At 34.5% G+C, this 17,730-nt stretch overlaps 1 protein-coding gene across 1 annotated transcript; it reads left to right on the top strand.

Annotated features, from left to right (window-relative positions):
• The first annotated feature begins 194 nt into the window (after positions 1–194).
• Positions 195–17,481, top strand: LOC110442721. The gene is made up of 6 exons (XM_021486460.1): positions 195–758; positions 7,499–7,646; positions 8,195–8,415; positions 11,235–11,266; positions 11,594–11,605; positions 14,298–17,481. Exons 1-6 carry the CDS (start codon positions 686–688, stop codon positions 14,748–14,750), a joined length of 939 nt encoding a protein of 312 aa, XP_021342135.1. The 5' UTR covers positions 195–685; the 3' UTR covers positions 14,751–17,481.
• Positions 17,482–17,730: the final 249 nt, after the last annotated feature.

Raw genomic sequence — 17,730 nt, 5'->3', positions numbered from 1 at the left:
CTTCATCCAAGGATCGCCATCTAAAGAATCTATATAAATACAAACTTAGTTGTGTTAAAATAACCGACCACCTAGACAAAGACATAGAAGCTACATTTCTATATTGATTTCATCTAGGAACTGCCATGTAAAGAATGCGTATATGACTGCGACATAAGTCAGTTAACATTAAAAGTGGCCGGCCGTCGGACTAATTGTCTCGCCGAGAGCGCAGTAACCAATTGTAACAAGACACGTCATTGGATGATACGCGACTGTTGCTGCTGCTGGTACAGGTGTTATCGCGGCAGGTAGAAATTTTCCTACACAGGTGCGGGAGTCATGTATGCTGTATCTATCACCATAGGATATGTCCTTTAATAGGCCGCCATAGATAAATAATTCAATGACTTAGTGCTTCGTTTGTCGCGGAAAGCCCAGGAGTAAACTTACAAGTAGGCGTTGGTACACCGGAGCTATGCGACAGTAAGCGGTGGAGTAGGGTTGTCTAGACAAATACATTTTGTATAAAAATTTGAACAATTAACTATTTATTTGTCGGAAAAAGAAGTTAAAACTATCAATCATTCAGTGGATTCCTTTATGTCCTGAACGTGTTTACCGAGAAAAGACACTTTATATGTCATTTTGAATGGGATAAACATTTCGACGATTGGATTCTGGTTTATCACACAACACCGACATAATGAGAGGAATGGCCAGTGAAGGTCGATGGCTGGTGGTCTTCACACTTTGCTTCACCCTTACAGAACTTGTTGGTAAGTGTGATGACCTTCTGGCACTATATCACATAACAGTGTAGAAAAATCCTTTCAGATATGCGTAAAATGTATTTCTAATCACTTTTAATGCACCGTACACACAACCCAACGTAACTAGAACGAGACTGGCAATCACATATTTTTTCTTGTGAAATTGTTTCATTTTATGTTTTTTTTTACTTGAAAGAGTGGGAATACTGTGTGTGGAAATCACGATTTTACGTTATTTAAAAAGTTCGGATACATTTTTTTTAAGAAGTAGATATCTCGTGTCAACGTAAGTTGTGGATAATTTTGAAATTTATGAATTATGTTTAAAATTGATTGATTTGGATTTGTAGATTGATAGATTGATAGAGTGGGCCATTGGAACAGGTAATGTCATGTAACAACGCAGTTGGACTGAATTCTAAAACATGATTTTATGCTTGATCAATATATAATGTCATTTCTGAAGTATTAGTATTCTCTGTATTGGTCGATAGTTGACTCCAACACCGGTATATCGATGTTCACAAGTAATACTCAGCTATATACAAATGTGTGTACCCTTTGTTAATAGAAACCACCGTTTATAAAATTTTGCGTGACTATCAAAGATTGTTCCAATTATATATTGGTATTACGACATACTCTCTCTCATTGGTACACGTTGCTAATTATTCTTACACATACCCGATGAAGTTTTTTTTTCAAAGGTGCTATATATGGAAAGTTCAGAAATTCTGTATAATTGACTTGCGGAAAAAAGTCTTTTAGATAAACGTTTTGTGAAAATGATAGCACGATTTAGTAGTAGCTAAACGCTCCTTATCAAGATATGACGATAGCAAAATGTGGCATTTTGACATCAAAATACAAAATACAAGATACAAGAAACTTCAGTTTTTGTCGTAAATGTGTAACATGAAACATTAGCTCTGAAGAGCTATTTTTACAGTGGACATAAATGTAACAAAACATGAATAAAGAAAGAAACAAAAGCGCAACAAAGTTGAAATAAAAGTATACAAACATGCTCATAAAAAAGCACACACAAAAATAAGACCATATTTAACCATAATGAGATATTCATTAAAACCTAACACTATGAGCTTTATGATCTTCTCCATCTTTCTCACACTTTTCATACTAGTAAATGCCATACCAAGGGACAGAAGTTAAAAGACAAAAGAATTGTAAAACAAATCCTCTGCTTGATTAAAAATCCTCCAATTCTTTCAAAAACATTTAGTTGTCTGGAAGCTTTCAAACAGATATCGGTGATATGCATATCAAAGTTTAAAAGGGAATCAATTTGGATTCCTAGTAATTTCACCGGGTGTTTATTTTTGGCTTGATGGTTACATCATTAATACTAAAATATTTGTAATTTCAGCTGATTTCTTACCAATGCAAAGAGCCTGAAATTTATCTGGATGTGCCTTTATGTGACTATTTTGAAACCAATTTACTAAATTACAACAGTCAGACTCTAGAATATTTTCTTTAATTTTTGAGGGTCTTTGTTTGAAGGACTGACTGTATGGACTTAACATAAAAGAACATGTAATTGATAAAAAAAATGTTAACTACAGGCTTTCGGTAATTTCGAGGCGATACCATCGACACCAGTTGACTTTTTAGTATGAAGTGCTGAACAATTGTTTGAAATATGGCAAACCTCTAGCTGGTCACATTCAACACTTGTCCTTTGACTTTGGTCCACCAGCACACCTTTCAAAGAAATAGTTTCGCATAGACTGTTTTCTTATATTGGTCACTAAGTATCTTTGTTGTCCGGATGATTCCCAGTGTTGAGGTGTGTTGAATCTTTTGAATGTGTTAAAAAGAATACGTTTTCGTTATATTGCCTTCCTTAAATTTCCATTGAAAAAGGGAACATTTGCTTAATAGTCTTTACCTTTACTGGAGCATGATCGTTTATTACATATGTTAACAGTTTTTCTTGAGCCCAATAGACATCATGGGTATCATCGAAAACATATGCCGCGTGAAAAGGTATTTTGATAACATCTTCATTAAACTTGTTCTCATCAAACGTTTTTTAAACTTCTAAAGTTTATTGTGACCTTAAGAACAGGTTGTGAATTGCCTTTAAAAACCGTTGAAATCATATTGTGCCAGTCACTATGACTGCCGTTAAAAGACATTGTGTTAACACAAATTGATGATTGGTTAGAAGGACATCTACAAAAGAAAGTATTTCAAGTTCAATTTTTCATAACACAAGTTGGTGACTTTATCAGGTTTTTCATGTCAAATTCATTACAAAAACTGGATAAAATATTTTCATAATTTTGCATATTAATATTCAAGTCACCTATAAGCATAAAATGGCCATTGAGAGTACTCGCCCTGTCCAAACCAATGCTTAAATCTTCATAAACTGATTTTTGACTATTTTTAAAGGATGTTTTACAACCCTACACTAGCCCACTTTCTATACTGTTTATATTTTCACTTCAATCACTATGGACTCAACTAATTTGAACTCCAAGTCTGTCCTGTGTCTACAGAGAAGGTTTGAGTTAACAAAACACACGAGTCTTCCATTATAACTTGTTCTATCTTTTAGAAAAGGTCTGTAGCCGCTAACTTGGAATAATGATGGATTAAAAGAGTCATTGAATTTATACCGTAAATTATTTATGTTAATGTAGGATAAAATGAATTTTTTTTTGCATGTTAACCTCTCATGTCATACAATTCTTAAAAGAAGTTTTCATTTGTGTCCATGTTTTCTTCGCCATTACTGTTTACATTATCACCGGAAGTGAAGTTTACTGAAGGAAGGTCACTCTCAGTCGGCATCCGTTCCGAAGAAATGTTTATTGAATTTGACGTATCCAGATTTAAAAAGGAATAAGAAATTTTAGGAAGGGTACATTTCACACAATACCAATCCGTCAAGGTAGATTTGGCTAGATTCATATATTCAACCACAGACATATCAATACATTTGCGGTGAAAACATTAAAAACAGTCAGTACAATAAATCCTATTATGGTTGTTTCTTACTGGGTTCTCTACCACAGGGACATTTAACTGGGCCTGGGTTTGGTAAAGCATAGTCAGAAAGAATAAGTGTACACATGAGAATGGATTTAGACCCTCTAGAAAAGTCTGTTTTTGGTAAACAAAGGACTGTGATGTACGATGTACGTTTCCTAGGTGAGTAGTGTTCACCGTAAATTTACAAAGTAGAATTTTCACGTCATCGTATTTTGTTTACTCCCAGTTTTTGCTTAGTACGTATTCATAAACAGAGGTCCTACCTATCTGCTTCAGCTAGACTATAGTGTACTGACAAAATCATCATTAAAGCCCTATACATATAATATTTATACACTGAAAAAGGAAAATTTCTGTAAGGTCACATGGGATATTACCTTTGGGTATAGTTCGATTTTCTTTTTGATTTCTTTTCTGAATGTTTTTTCATCTATTAAGACAGTTATTAGGTAAGTTACCAGTGGGAACAATCAAATGAACATAAATTACTGAAGACCGTCACAACTTTAGAAGGTGGCAAACTTTCTGTATTTTAATACGATTTGCTGTGTATGTCTTTGTGTAGTAAAAGCATGATTATTGGAAAGCTCGTGTATGGGCCTTAGTGTACAGTGCTAAGATTAATCATATTGTTTACTACAATAAAACCACCAATTAATTGATAGTTTATGCAGTCGTTACCCAGAGTTATATAGGTTTAATGTGAGGAGGTGGTCGATATTGTCCTCAAAAGTCAATGTTTCGTTTCCTTTTATGGGGAATCGACATCCGCTGACGTTGTAAGTCCTTCTGTCGATGTGACTTTATCATCATCTTACACGTTACATGGGATATTACCTTTGGGTTATAGTTCGAACGCTTTCCTAGCATATGATTCCTTTTTTTATATTTTCTTTCACATTCTTGTTTCAATGCCGTTAGTTAGGTAAATAATTGATGGATACCCTTGGAAATCAGTGTATGACTATGTTCCCAGACACGCTGTACAATCTTGTTATTATCTATATTCTATGAAACGGCACATGGGCTACTTCGTACCGTACCATATACAATCCTGTTTGTATAAAATATCTAATGGTCTCTGATAATCACGTGTGAATGTCCTTTCCTTTTTCATTCATTGATGATGTTAATTAAAGTAATTTTTCTTTTGTTACTTGTTGACCGTCTTAATGATATATGTCAGCAAACGCGCAAATTACGGATCATTGCTGTTTGGGGATGTCATGCTTTTTTTTTACCATCCACGGTTCATGTTGTGACATTTCATGTCGACTTTGAACCATAATTTGTCTTTTTATTGTCGTCGAAACGTCTTTTCTGTATATTTCAAATGCAGAACCTAACCATTTTTGTCATAAGTAAGGTGGCTCGTTGTTTCCATTTTCTCTCTTGTTCTAACATATGTTCGTGTACACAAAAGTGTAACGCTTTTATCGTTTTGACATTGTATTACATGTTTATATTATCTAACATACAATGATGTTACAAACATAGAGACGCAGACAATGAGTGCGTCGTATGTTATACTTACATTAATTGTTTACATTACTTAACATTCGATAACATTACAAATATAGAGACGCGAACAGCGCGTGCGAACACGTTATGAATACGTTATTGTTTACATGATTTAAAATGTAATAATGTTCATATGCATCAAGTAGTGGACAATCTGTGTATCTTACATTATGTATACCTTAATTGTTTATATCAAGTAACACACATTATTGTTTTAATTGTTTGTATTATTAAACAAACAATAATGTTACAAACATTGAGACACAGATAATGTGTGCGTCACACGTTATGTGTGCTTTTACTTTTCTCATTATATTACGACTTCACTATATTCCCTTAATCAATGCATTTTTGATACATTTACGGAGTTGGCGAGGTATGACACACAAAGACAGATATTTCAATTAAGAATGTTGTGCAACTGAACAAAACCCTGACCTACGTATTTCATACATGCCGTTTGTGCAATAGTGATTTATTTGCAAAATCAATTTCGTTTATGTTATTCATTGATTTCTTCCCCCGTCAAAGACCGATAGACTATTTATTAAACCCTAATCATCTCGATCAGACAGCCCCAATGTTTACAATAGAAAGCGGGAATTGTATCTAGTGACATTTCTAAATGAAATAATAATGACTTTCACAGCTACCGTATTTTTAGGAATAACGATTCCATCCACCTTTATATTGTCCAGTGTTACGTAACGTCTGAACAAAATGGATAATTGGAAACATTTCATCCACTTAGCGAATCAATAGTTTTTATTTTAAAGGTCACATTTGATAACAATCAATGACTTTTGCAACAAGAAATGCAGCAAACGTATAACGTTGCAGAACTCATATCTCCATCTCAATTCTGTTGTCACCTTGATTTCTATTGTTCTCTCCTGTCCCTATTTGATGGTTGATGCTTTATGTCTACTTAACAGTCGTACGTTTAACGATTTGATGAACTCATTGACAACGGCACTCCCTATGTCAGTAATTAACTGTTTATCACAAATCATCTGGGATGTTCCGATTCTGCCTCAAGCAAATACATTTTCGATGTTTAGAATAATTTGTGAAATCAGCCGCCTTCATATTCTAGGCGTATTTAATTGGACCTAGAAAGTTAAGACATTCACTACTGTAAACCTTTGCAGGCGTAATCTAAAACCGTACACTATATTATAAAATTACCAATATAATTTAGACTGAAGTTAAATACAGTGTGTGAGTTTCCCTTCCGATGACCAAGCTTTTCGGTGATTTAACAGATGCATATCAGCCTATAATATCTAGAGGAAGTAACTTGTCTCTAGTGTCAAATCAATATCAACCCAAAGGTAAGGCATTAAAGAATATCATTTTACAGGCTGGATATAAGGAGTTGTCTTCGCTCGACCAAACCATCCCAGAATATATCGACTTGCGAGAAATGAGCGTTAAAGGGCATTGATCACTTTATTAAGACTTGATGTATTTTCTGTAACCTCCACCATTGTCTCATATTCATTGTACTGACGTAACATAGTATACAGTGTCGTTTCTGTGTTATCAGTGGAGAGCTATAGATGTAAGGCTCCATCATTATCGACACGACTTTATTATACGCCGAACCCATTTTTAAAGGAAATGGTTTTTGGAAGACAGCTGATTATTTTTATGTAATGTAATTGTTTTTTGTTGTTTTTCTTTGTCGCGATAAAGGAGTGGATTGTTCCGAAAATTTGACAACATCATATTGTCTACACTGTAGGAATGACTTACTTGCCCCATGTAACATTCTAAGTAATTCTTATCATACAATGTACATACGTTTGCAAGGATCCAGCGTTATTCGGGAAGCTTCCGTAAATACTACTTCTCTGACCCATATGTATAATTATCAGAGCGTACATGATCACATGAGTTTATTCCGATCTCTTCCTTTGAGAGAGTTTCATCCTCGTTTAACGTTGTGTTTTGAAGCGGTATGACTAGCTTCAAATCAATTGTGACACTGTAGCGTTTTATTGGATCGAAACATAGCTTTAACAATGTACTGTTCCGAGTTCAAAAACTCCCACCCCCTACGCCATAAACAGGAAAAATCTAAATTCAACAATTATCAATGAAAAAACATGTATTATAATTTGTTAAACGTAAGTTGTGAATATATTGATTTCTATTTAAGATATTTTTGTAATGATTCACATTGGTGTTGTTTTAAGCTGGACTGTACAATTTTACCGTATTTGAGACCAAACTGCCCCACGAACATCTGGCCTACAACTGTTCAAGTATCGGCCTAGAGCTCGCTAAGGTCGACAGCCAGGAGAAGTGGGACCAGGCCCATGACATCCTCACAAATTACCAGAGGTGAGATATCAGTTGTTTGGGATCAGGGATAGGAGGATACTAAACTTGACAATACTTACATCAACTATGATATGTTAAAATGTGACAGTTTGTATTATTTCTCTAACATTGTCTTTTGTACATATATCAGCTATTACCTGTTATAGTGCTGTAGTATCCATGTCCTTCCATTCTAATTTGTTTACACAATGGATTCTATGCATCACTAGCTTGTCATATGAACAACACCAAACGTATACATACATGTTTCCAATATACGTATGCCTGGGATAACGACTTGCAAATGGCAAAGCTATTTAGAAATACTTAAAAAAAGGTATTTTTACTCCCACCAGTCACTTACGTGTCTCCGTTACACTTGTTCGGTACTCCTCCGTCTCCTCCCCTAGGGTATGACAAATAAAACGTGAATCAGATAGTAAATACCTTAATGAATGTCTCGAAACAGAACCGTGGGATAATGATTACTACTAGTAGATTTCAACGTTATACAAAAAACGCATTTTCAATTCAACGTACATAAAGCATTTCCTATTTTACACACACAGGCGAATGCCAGAAAAAGACATTTATATCGGCCTCTATTACAACGCATCACTGGAGAAGTTTTTCTGGGAAGATGGGGAGGAAATGACGTGGACGAAGTGGTATTACAACGAGCCATTCAATGCCGCGCTTAGACCGTGTGTTGTCCTGGCAATCGACGGCTATCTTCAGTTCCGAACGGTTGACTGTCAGTATGAACTCTTCTATGCTTGCAGCAAGGAAAGTAAGTAGGTGCTAATAAAAGGTCAATTTCAACTATAAATTATCATATGTGATCTGAATGTTCGATTCTAGCTATCCCTTTCCTATTCAAGCAGAAAATAAAATAAGATGAAAGGCGTTCCGAATGATTTATTCGCACCCCTCATTATAAAATCTTTTATGAAGCAACGAGGAGATGGTTTCCATTAGTCAAACGTCAGTAAGTAGTGTTGATCTGTTTTAGTTTAAATTATTTATAAAAGTTCAATTTATGAATGGGTAGCGCTTAGCTACCATGACGCACAGAACGGATTGTTGAGACAGAAAAAAATAGAACGACACGAGATTTACCGAGCGTCTTTTACAATTTGAAAAAATCGAGAGTTAGATAAACATAATAATCAACCAACACGAGTTTTGGAACCTATTTCTCCAACAATGTTCAGAGATTATCACTTGAAGTCATCAATGGAAATTTGACCAACGTGATCACTTTCAGGGTGTTGCCCACTAGTTGGTAAACAATAATTTTAACCAACTGAGGTCGAGGAAATATAAAATGGTTGTTGGAGTGAGGAAACCTTAAGTGGTTGTGGGGAAAATCAGATAGTTATTATTTGTTTAAGTTGCCCATTGCGTGTTTCGAGATGATGACCCTGCTGATAAGCTATACGCCGCCACATATTGATTAGATTGTATATATCAATAACCCAATGTAAATCTACATCAATCTTTAGTGCTGCTTACTGGTGTTCATTTTTACTCGTAATTCCGACAAATAGAAAGTCCCCGGGTGTCACAAATGGTTTGTCAATATCATATAATGGATCATTGCTAAGCAACGTCTTCAAAGGTCTCATTGTAATTCAACCAATTCTACAATTTGATCGATCTGTTTACCATACAAGAAAGCGATACTGATAATGATCTTGAAAATCGATTACAGCTTCCGGAATAGCATTACTATGTATGACAATCGATCATTTCAAATATGCGCCCTGGTTATTTCCTCGCTACGATGAATAGTGTAAAAAAAACCTTCAAATAATGTCATTAGAAAATAAGATTGATCATTTTTTAGTCAGGTTGTTCGAGACTATATTGTGCAGTTTACGTCTGTTATCTTACCTGTATTTTCCTGTAATTTACTTCGGATATAATCCCTTTTGTTAGTTTTAATGGTTCTAACGACTTTATCGCGTGTGACGTCATATTGCCACGACTTACATAAGGTGACGAATGAGCAAAGATACTATGGAAAGAAACCAAAATGGAGACAGTAGAAGATAGAAATCTGACATACAGTCATCAAAACACAGTCGCAAACATCAAATTAATCTCACCCTATTATCACATGCACTGAGGTGTTTCGGCATTATGACTTACATTCTGTGTTCCTGGACCCATCGACGAAAATTACCTTCACTTTTGCATAACACATTTGACTTCATCGCATTGCGTATTGATACTATGTCCGGCCGCATTATGTGGTATAGGCGTAGTTTGTTCACCGTCCGCCATAAAGCCGTCCTTAGTGTATTGTTATAATGTTAACTAAATAAATAAATATTAAACATTTGTGCATTCATGTTCAAGCTAAAAGAAGGTGTTTAAAAACAAATTAATGGTATAAATTAGTGTAGTATTCTAAAAATCTAATTTTAAAAATGTATCTACATTGGTTTGTTGTCATTCTGGACCTCCATTAGAAGTTTCATATTTTCCCGCGAAAATATGTTGTTCCCTCTTCTGCGTTGCCCCCTCGCACCCATTTATAAAACTTGCTGTATTTTGTGTTATTCGTAGTAGCATCGATAATGTTTAAGCAATTAAAAATGTAAATATAAGGAAAGGCCCCCGAATACAATTTATTTTTTCAATATTTTTGTGGTCACAATGTTACTTGACTTCCCACGCATTCAAAATTGTTATGACCTCATATATGGTGCAAAAATATATAGTTGAAGTAATAATCGTAAGATATAATGATATCGTAGTTCCGTTGTGCGATATAGTTCTCACAACCACCCTTTACAAAAGGGAAAAAACAAATTTCCATGGAACAATCTAAAAGAGGCACAACGAGGGTTCTTTGTCAATATCGCGTATAACAAATCAGATAATAAATATGAACAGTGAAATGTATCTTAAGAACTTAAACGATCGGTTGCATCCGATTTTTACAGCCCGATCATTTCTGAATATCCAGTGTATGTAGGTAGAGTATATGTTATATGTTCATATTGATATGTTTACAGAAGGTTTTGGGATGGTTTTTGCCATCTTTTTATTATTCATTTTACTGGCCTACTTTGATCTTTGATTATAATTTTAGCTCATGTTTCCTTCAGAAGAAAATGTTTGTGGGGAACGTCTAATAATACATAAGAAAGTCCTCGCTTAATCAGCATAATTGATCGACGTTCTGCAGTAATCAAATATTTAACATAAACAATGTTATTGACACGTTTTTATACAAGATGTAAACCTTATATTGGACATTTTGTTTACAATATTTGTAGAAATTAGAATCTCCGATATACAAAAAGCGTGATGTTAACCGAGTCTTGGGTCGTCGATGACTAACATGTTTGCCTAGAACTAGCAGGCGATATAACAATGGTAGCACAATTCAAACATGGAACGATAATCTTCCCTGAAAAAAATATTTGTTTCTTCATTTTGCGGGAATTCAAGACACCCTTCCATTCGTTTTTCAGTCCTCTGGGTTTTTGGTGCTGTCTTTTTGTGTCAAACGTTTGTTCTGAGTTTGTCCTTGTTACACGGTGCGCTACTTATTATTTTTATAGATTTACCGTTTAACTTTTGATATGATTTCAGTCATACCAACGACGACGCCTGCTCCGCCGACGGTATGTACATACTTAGATATAATTACCTTAGTTGGTGTAAAGATGAAAAATCTGAAACGCAATAACATTTGCCAAAAGAGATCACACGGGGTTAAAGCATAGCATAAGATAGAAAGAAACATTTATGCGTGCCAATAGTTATACTTGTGTGTCAACGAAACTACATATCAGCGGTGGTGTAAACCTATATTGTTTTGCAATTTCAGAATATTAATTGCTTTATAATGGTATCCATACAGATATGCGTTTTAATGCTTTAAAGGTTATTGTGAAATAACAAATAATGCAGTCATCACATGTGTCATGTTATGTATTTTTGTTTTGTAGACCCAAAAAATGGTAAGTATAAATCTATTGTTTTAAAATCGACCGAACGTATAACTTTTTTTTACTGTCAACACCATATAAACCTCTGTTGCTTGCTCTATGACAACATTATTTGAACTAGGTTGCGAAAATGCCTTTATCAGTCAACACAATATGCATTTAAAGATGAAATTATGTTACAATGATTACAATATAGATAGTCTTTGTTTACAATGTACTCAATAATTTAACTAGTTTTTAATTAAAGTGGCATATAGCAAGAAATCAGTTATTTGTGTAAAATGTGCTGACTAAAATTATTTTTCAAAAATGTTTTCAATACATTTTGAAACACGTGTACCTACACATACTCCTCATTAAACAAGTGTATCTACACATACTTCTCATTAAACACGTGTACCTACACATACTCCTCATTAAATACGTGTACCTATAAATACTCCTCATTTAACACGTGTACCTACACATACTCCTCATTAAACACGTGTACCTACACATACTCCTCATTAAACAAGTGTATCTACACATACTTCTCATTAAACACGTGTACCTACACATACTCCTCATTAAACACGTGTACCTATAAATACTCCTCATTTAACACCTGTACCTACACATACTCCTCATTAAAAACGTGTACCTACACATTCTCCTCATTAAACACGTGTACCTACACATTCTCCTCATTAAACACGTGTACCTACACATTCTCCTCATTACACACGTGTGCATACTCCTCATTAAATACGTGTACCTACACATTCTCCTCATTAAACACGTGTACCTACACATTCTCCTCATTAAACACGTGTACCTACACATACTCCTCATTAAACACATGTACCTACATATACTCCTCATTAAACACGTGTACCTACACATTCTCCTCATTACACACGTGTACCTTCACATCCTCCTCATTAAACACGTGTACCTTCACATACTCCTCACTAAACACGTGTACCTACACATACTCCTCATTGATATATTTATGTGTAGCGCGGATGTCATGTTATTTTATTTTCGTGAGCTCTGAGACTACTACATCCTCATTGATATTAGTCAGAATTCATTATAACGGAAATTGAAACAATAAAACATAATCAGCTTTTAATCAGCATACATTATCACACTGCCTCAACGTTCATGTCTACAGTACATGCGCACCTTCACCGCTAAAAATTCGTTCACGCATAGTGTAAGTTTCTTCGTACACCCGTTCGGGTTCGGGAAAAGAATACGTATGCTATATCCCACTGCATGATCGTAAGAGGCGACTAATTTTGAGTCCCCTGCAGAATCGGAGTTGGTTTCTTCTTTGTCTTCTGTTTAGGAATCAATGAAGAAACTAAGAAAATACCTATTGTATCCAACTGCATGTGCACCGTAATAGGCGAATGCTATTTGGCCAACGGTGTTTCCTTCTGTGTCTATGATATAGACCATAATTGATGTGCTGTCCCCATCGCTACACTAATCCGTTTTCTTTATATCCTGTCTTAGTTCTTTTATACCTACTTTCTCTTCCCGGTGGAATCTTCCTATGCGCCTGTCCACGTGTTACCCTGGTATAACATATGTTGCCAACTGTTTATTACTAATACACATATTGAATTTTCATTGCGTCAAAGGTATTAAAATCAAAAATAATATTTTGACATGGATGCCTTGCAGATAGTTTAGATGGAAACACTTTGGCCATTGTGATAAATTTGCAGTTGGATTGAAAGGCGAAAAGGGTGAAAGTTTAACCGCGGCGAACATTTCCGGAGAACAATCCCGTTTAACACCATACCAGTATTGGATAGATAGCTAGTCAATAGCTGTAAATGGCTATCCTGTGTTTGTTGATATAACGTGTGTCCTAGTTTACACACTCTAGCACTAAGTTTTTAACATGAATCACAAATCAATGAAAACCCAGTGGATTTGAACTGGACACGTAAAAGTAGTGACATGTATGATTGATTTCGTATTATCTTTCAAAGTTCATGTCATGTCATGCGTCTCCCCACCTTGAGAGTTCTACAAAAACAAACTCTGTCTCGAATTCTTATATATACCGTATTTGACTTAATAATTGACATGAAATAAACACAGAAAGAATTTATAATTATAAGATGGTGGAGTTTTAAAGGGAGATTACTCAAATTAAATATCAAGCATCATAAAAAATGTACAAGTAGCATACATCCTTAAAAGATAGGTTGCTGGGCGTAGTTGCCTTATATATACTGAAATATAAATGAGACTTTCAGCAAATGTTACAAGAATATAGAGACTTATTTGTTGTAAATTAGTTTGTTATTCCTGAAATATGTATTAATACTTATTTATCAGGACAAAAGATTTGTTCTCAATTTTCAATTTTGCAAACATATACATGAGGAAAATATTTTTAGAAGCATAATTGCGAAAATGATGTTAATGCTATAAGCTAATTTTGATATTATGCATATACTATGATGAAGTTTTCTCCCTTTAACTTCAGTAGGAAAATCATTACTATGTAGTCATCATTTGTGTCAACAGTTACTTGATATATTTGATACATTTGATAAAATTGTTAACCTTTTGGGAAGAAGATACATGTCACCGTTATCTGGAATATCGTAGTTTCACAAGGCTTCAACTTGAATAAAATAAAACACATGAACACGTTATGTTGACAAATATTAACCAACCATTACTATTTTCACCACAGTCCGCAAGCTACATGAGACCATACGAGATGGTAACCGGTCTGACTGTTGGATTCTTCGTATTCGGGTTTATCTTGGCTCTTTGCGTCCTCATGTGTTGGTGTTGTTTCTTCTCCAATGCCAAGCTAAGGAAGAAGTTGGATCCTGTCAAGGTTTTTGGTTACAGCGTAGGTGCAGCACGTTCCAACAAGAGCGACTCATCGCTTCCCCCGCCTGTCTTCACCAAATCTAAAACGGTTGGCTACGATAACCCCATGATGAAAGGTCAGAGGTCAACAGTTGACGATTTCCCGCAAAAGTCCAGAACAGCACCCTTCATGAAGAATCGCGCGCCAGAGTTCGATGACATTCCGTCCAAACCAAACAGTGCTTCGTCATACCGATCTGGCAGCATGAACGACAGCGCACCATCGTCAAAGGATGGAAGCAGCGAGTCGTTTGGATATATGATGTAAACAAAACATTGATTCGGAAACGCAAAAAGGAAAAGTCAACTTCCAGTCAAATTATTTCCCTATTGACAACATGTGCCGGACAAAACAACCTACTGCTCACATTAACTGAAAAGTAACAATGGATAGATAAAGTAACAACACACGGATAGATAAAGTAACAACACACGGATAGATAAAGTAACAACACACGGATAGATAAAGTAACAACACACGGATAGATAACAACAAAGTGACATTTACTACGCTAGAACAGTCAAAGCATGGGAATAGTAGCAAAGAAATAGTAACGAATATATATATATAGCAACAACACAAAAAATAATATCACATGGATGGTGTTAACAAAGTGACAGTTACAACACACAAGAATAGAAACAGCAAGGGAATATTTACAACACTGGAAAAACATTGGACTCTAGGAACAAGGAAACATTACATAGGCTGTTCTATGTCTACTAAAGACGTTACATAATATGTGATACAATAACTTAAGCCAGCATGCAAACCACTTTTGCCTGTCTCGAATAACTGATATCTGATATTCTATTTTGTTTTCACCTGTTTTTCAAGACAGGCAAAACCATAGATGAATGTTAGTACTGATTATCGTTTTGTTTTCCAAAGCATTTAGATGATTGTGTCGGTAAATCATTATTGACAACAAGCCCAAACGTCCGTATTCGACTATCAGTGATGGTGGAGTCTAACTGTGTGGGAATAGTTGATCAGAATCGGGAAAATCTATCATTGTGTTTTGAAGTACTATCAATCGAGAGGACAAACAATGCATACATAGATCCTTTTAAATCAATGCCACAATTAACAGCTCAAACAAAATGTACTCGTTAAAAATTTAAAACCGTCAGAACATTGGACAACTTTCGATATTTACGAAATCGGTATCAAATGTGGAATCAACAGGAACTCATTTTCTTTGAAGTAGATCATTGCTTTATTTTATTTATATTGTCACTTAATACAACACATTTATGCTAACGTTCTGTGATACAGTAGTTGTAATTCCGTCCATTTTAGATGTACATTTTATCGTGATTATTGTTTGTTAATGAGTGTAGACCAGAGAAGTGTCGTTATAACATACATACGTACCATTATCATATGGTAGTTATAATATTGTTTTATGAAAAATGTATATACGCACTAAGCAGATTTTGCAATTCTGACGTGATCAAGAATAGTGCTTAAAATTATCATATTGCCATAGTAGTCTTATATTAGTGTTTTCATCTCTCGTTGTTCATCAGAAAAAAAATACATAAAACTGTGAAATATGTCTATAGCAATGTCTCAGTCAGTAAAACGACTCTTTAAACAGGTGGTCTCTATCAACAGTTGATCACTTTAGACAGGTAGTCACTTTTCTGTCAGTTTTACTTCTCATGTACTTAACGTTTGTCACATTTTCAAAATCACCAAAAAGTAAGGAAATATAAGTATGCATAAATCTTAGCTTGACTTTAAAATCGACCAATATACTCAACATGTTTTTCATTATTATTTCTGCTCTTAACTTACATTTTTTTAACCACAATGATGAAGTTATTCCGTTTGTTTTTATTAACTAGCTCTAAATTGATTCCCAAAAAAATGATAATGTTATTAATCTTCTACAACGAAAGCATGATAGCTGAGTATTCTTCTATGTATTTGTCATCATAGTTTATCAGCGTGTCTTATGGTATGTTTAAGTTAACTGATGTTTGTGTAGTATGACGTATACAGTATTATGCACAAAGGAAGTATGTTCTTCTTGTGCTAATAAACTTGTCCATTAAATTTGTCAAATGTAGGTTCATTCTTCGTATGAAGACGATTTTACACGCGTGTTACACGAGTGTTATCAGTGTTATCAAATAAACACAATTTTGAACTATCAAATAAATACGTTTTCAGGCATCTGCCATATTTCCAGACCACCAACAAACAATCTCTATTTAACTTACATAAAATTTTGAACCTTTGAAATAAATCAATGAAATATTATCGTAGTATGTCGATTGATATTATGTCAAAGTCAACGTAATTATCTGTAAAAGAGTATCGGTGATAATGACATTCGGCTAAATAAGATGATAAAACAACCAATCGTTTAGTGTCTTTGTGTAATAAACTCATTAAATCTTCATACAGTTTTGTTGCATATCACCTACATTGTGATATTTTTGTACATTCCGTGTCATGTTTTTGGTTTATCTGCTGAAGATATTTAATGAAAGAATCTAACATTAAAGATCCTTGTTCAATTGAACGCATTATAAAACTGATTGAGTTAGAGCAAAAAGAATCCTGATGATAAATCAAATATCTGTTACTTTTTTAACATGTAGAGTATGTCTTACTATTTTTAACGCATATGTAAGACGACAAGTTTTCCTCGCTTGTCTCCTAAGTATTATCATGGATTATAATCTATACAAATTTAGAAGACTGAAATTGTTATTGACAAGTAAACGGTTTATATGGTAAGTTACAAACTGCCTTGGACTTTAACTAGCTTTTAACTATCAAGCTGTGATAAATATTGTTTTGTTTCTGATCAATAAAATCATGTTGGTATCTTTTTACGTTGTTATAAGATAATTGAACCTCTGCGTGTGTATCTTTTTACGTTGTTCGCAGTTATTTGAACCTCTTTGTGTGTATCTCGAAAAGGATTATTTGGGGAAAACTCTTGGTTATTATCAGAAATATAGTGATCTTATGGCATTATCATTTTTTGCAATTTGACAGAAATTCCAATAATCAATAAATACAGTTTCACGCTTATAAGAAGACACATCTTTTTATCACATAATGTGTTATCCAGTGAATATACTCATGTCTTATTTTTTTGAGTATAAACCCATGTAATATGACCTATCAGCACTGTGATTGGTTGCAAGTTTCAATTGTTTCAATTGTAACGTCACGCCTAGGACAAATACATGACGTCACAGACTTACGCACTGGAGTCAAAATG

Source organism: Mizuhopecten yessoensis, unplaced genomic scaffold (genome assembly GCF_002113885.1).
Source record: "Mizuhopecten yessoensis strain PY_sf001 unplaced genomic scaffold, ASM211388v2 scaffold716293, whole genome shotgun sequence".
Classification (NCBI taxonomy): Eukaryota; Metazoa; Mollusca; class Bivalvia; order Pectinida; family Pectinidae; genus Mizuhopecten; species Mizuhopecten yessoensis.
This window is presented reverse-complemented; position numbering and strand designations above follow the sequence as displayed.

What these genes read in the sequence shown, in the direction of transcription:
- LOC110442721 (XM_021486460.1), top strand. Translation starts at nt 686, where the DNA reads ATGAGAGGAATGGCCAGTGAAGGTCGATGGCTGGTGGTCTTCACACTT. An exon ending in ATCCTCACAAATTACCAGAG is followed by an intron (nt 7,647 to 8,194) that starts GTGAGATATCAG and finishes TTACACACACAG; the next exon opens with GCGAATGCCAGAAAAAGACA. An exon ending in CTATGCTTGCAGCAAGGAAA is followed by an intron (nt 8,416 to 11,234) that starts GTAAGTAGGTGC and finishes ATATGATTTCAG; the next exon opens with TCATACCAACGACGACGCCT.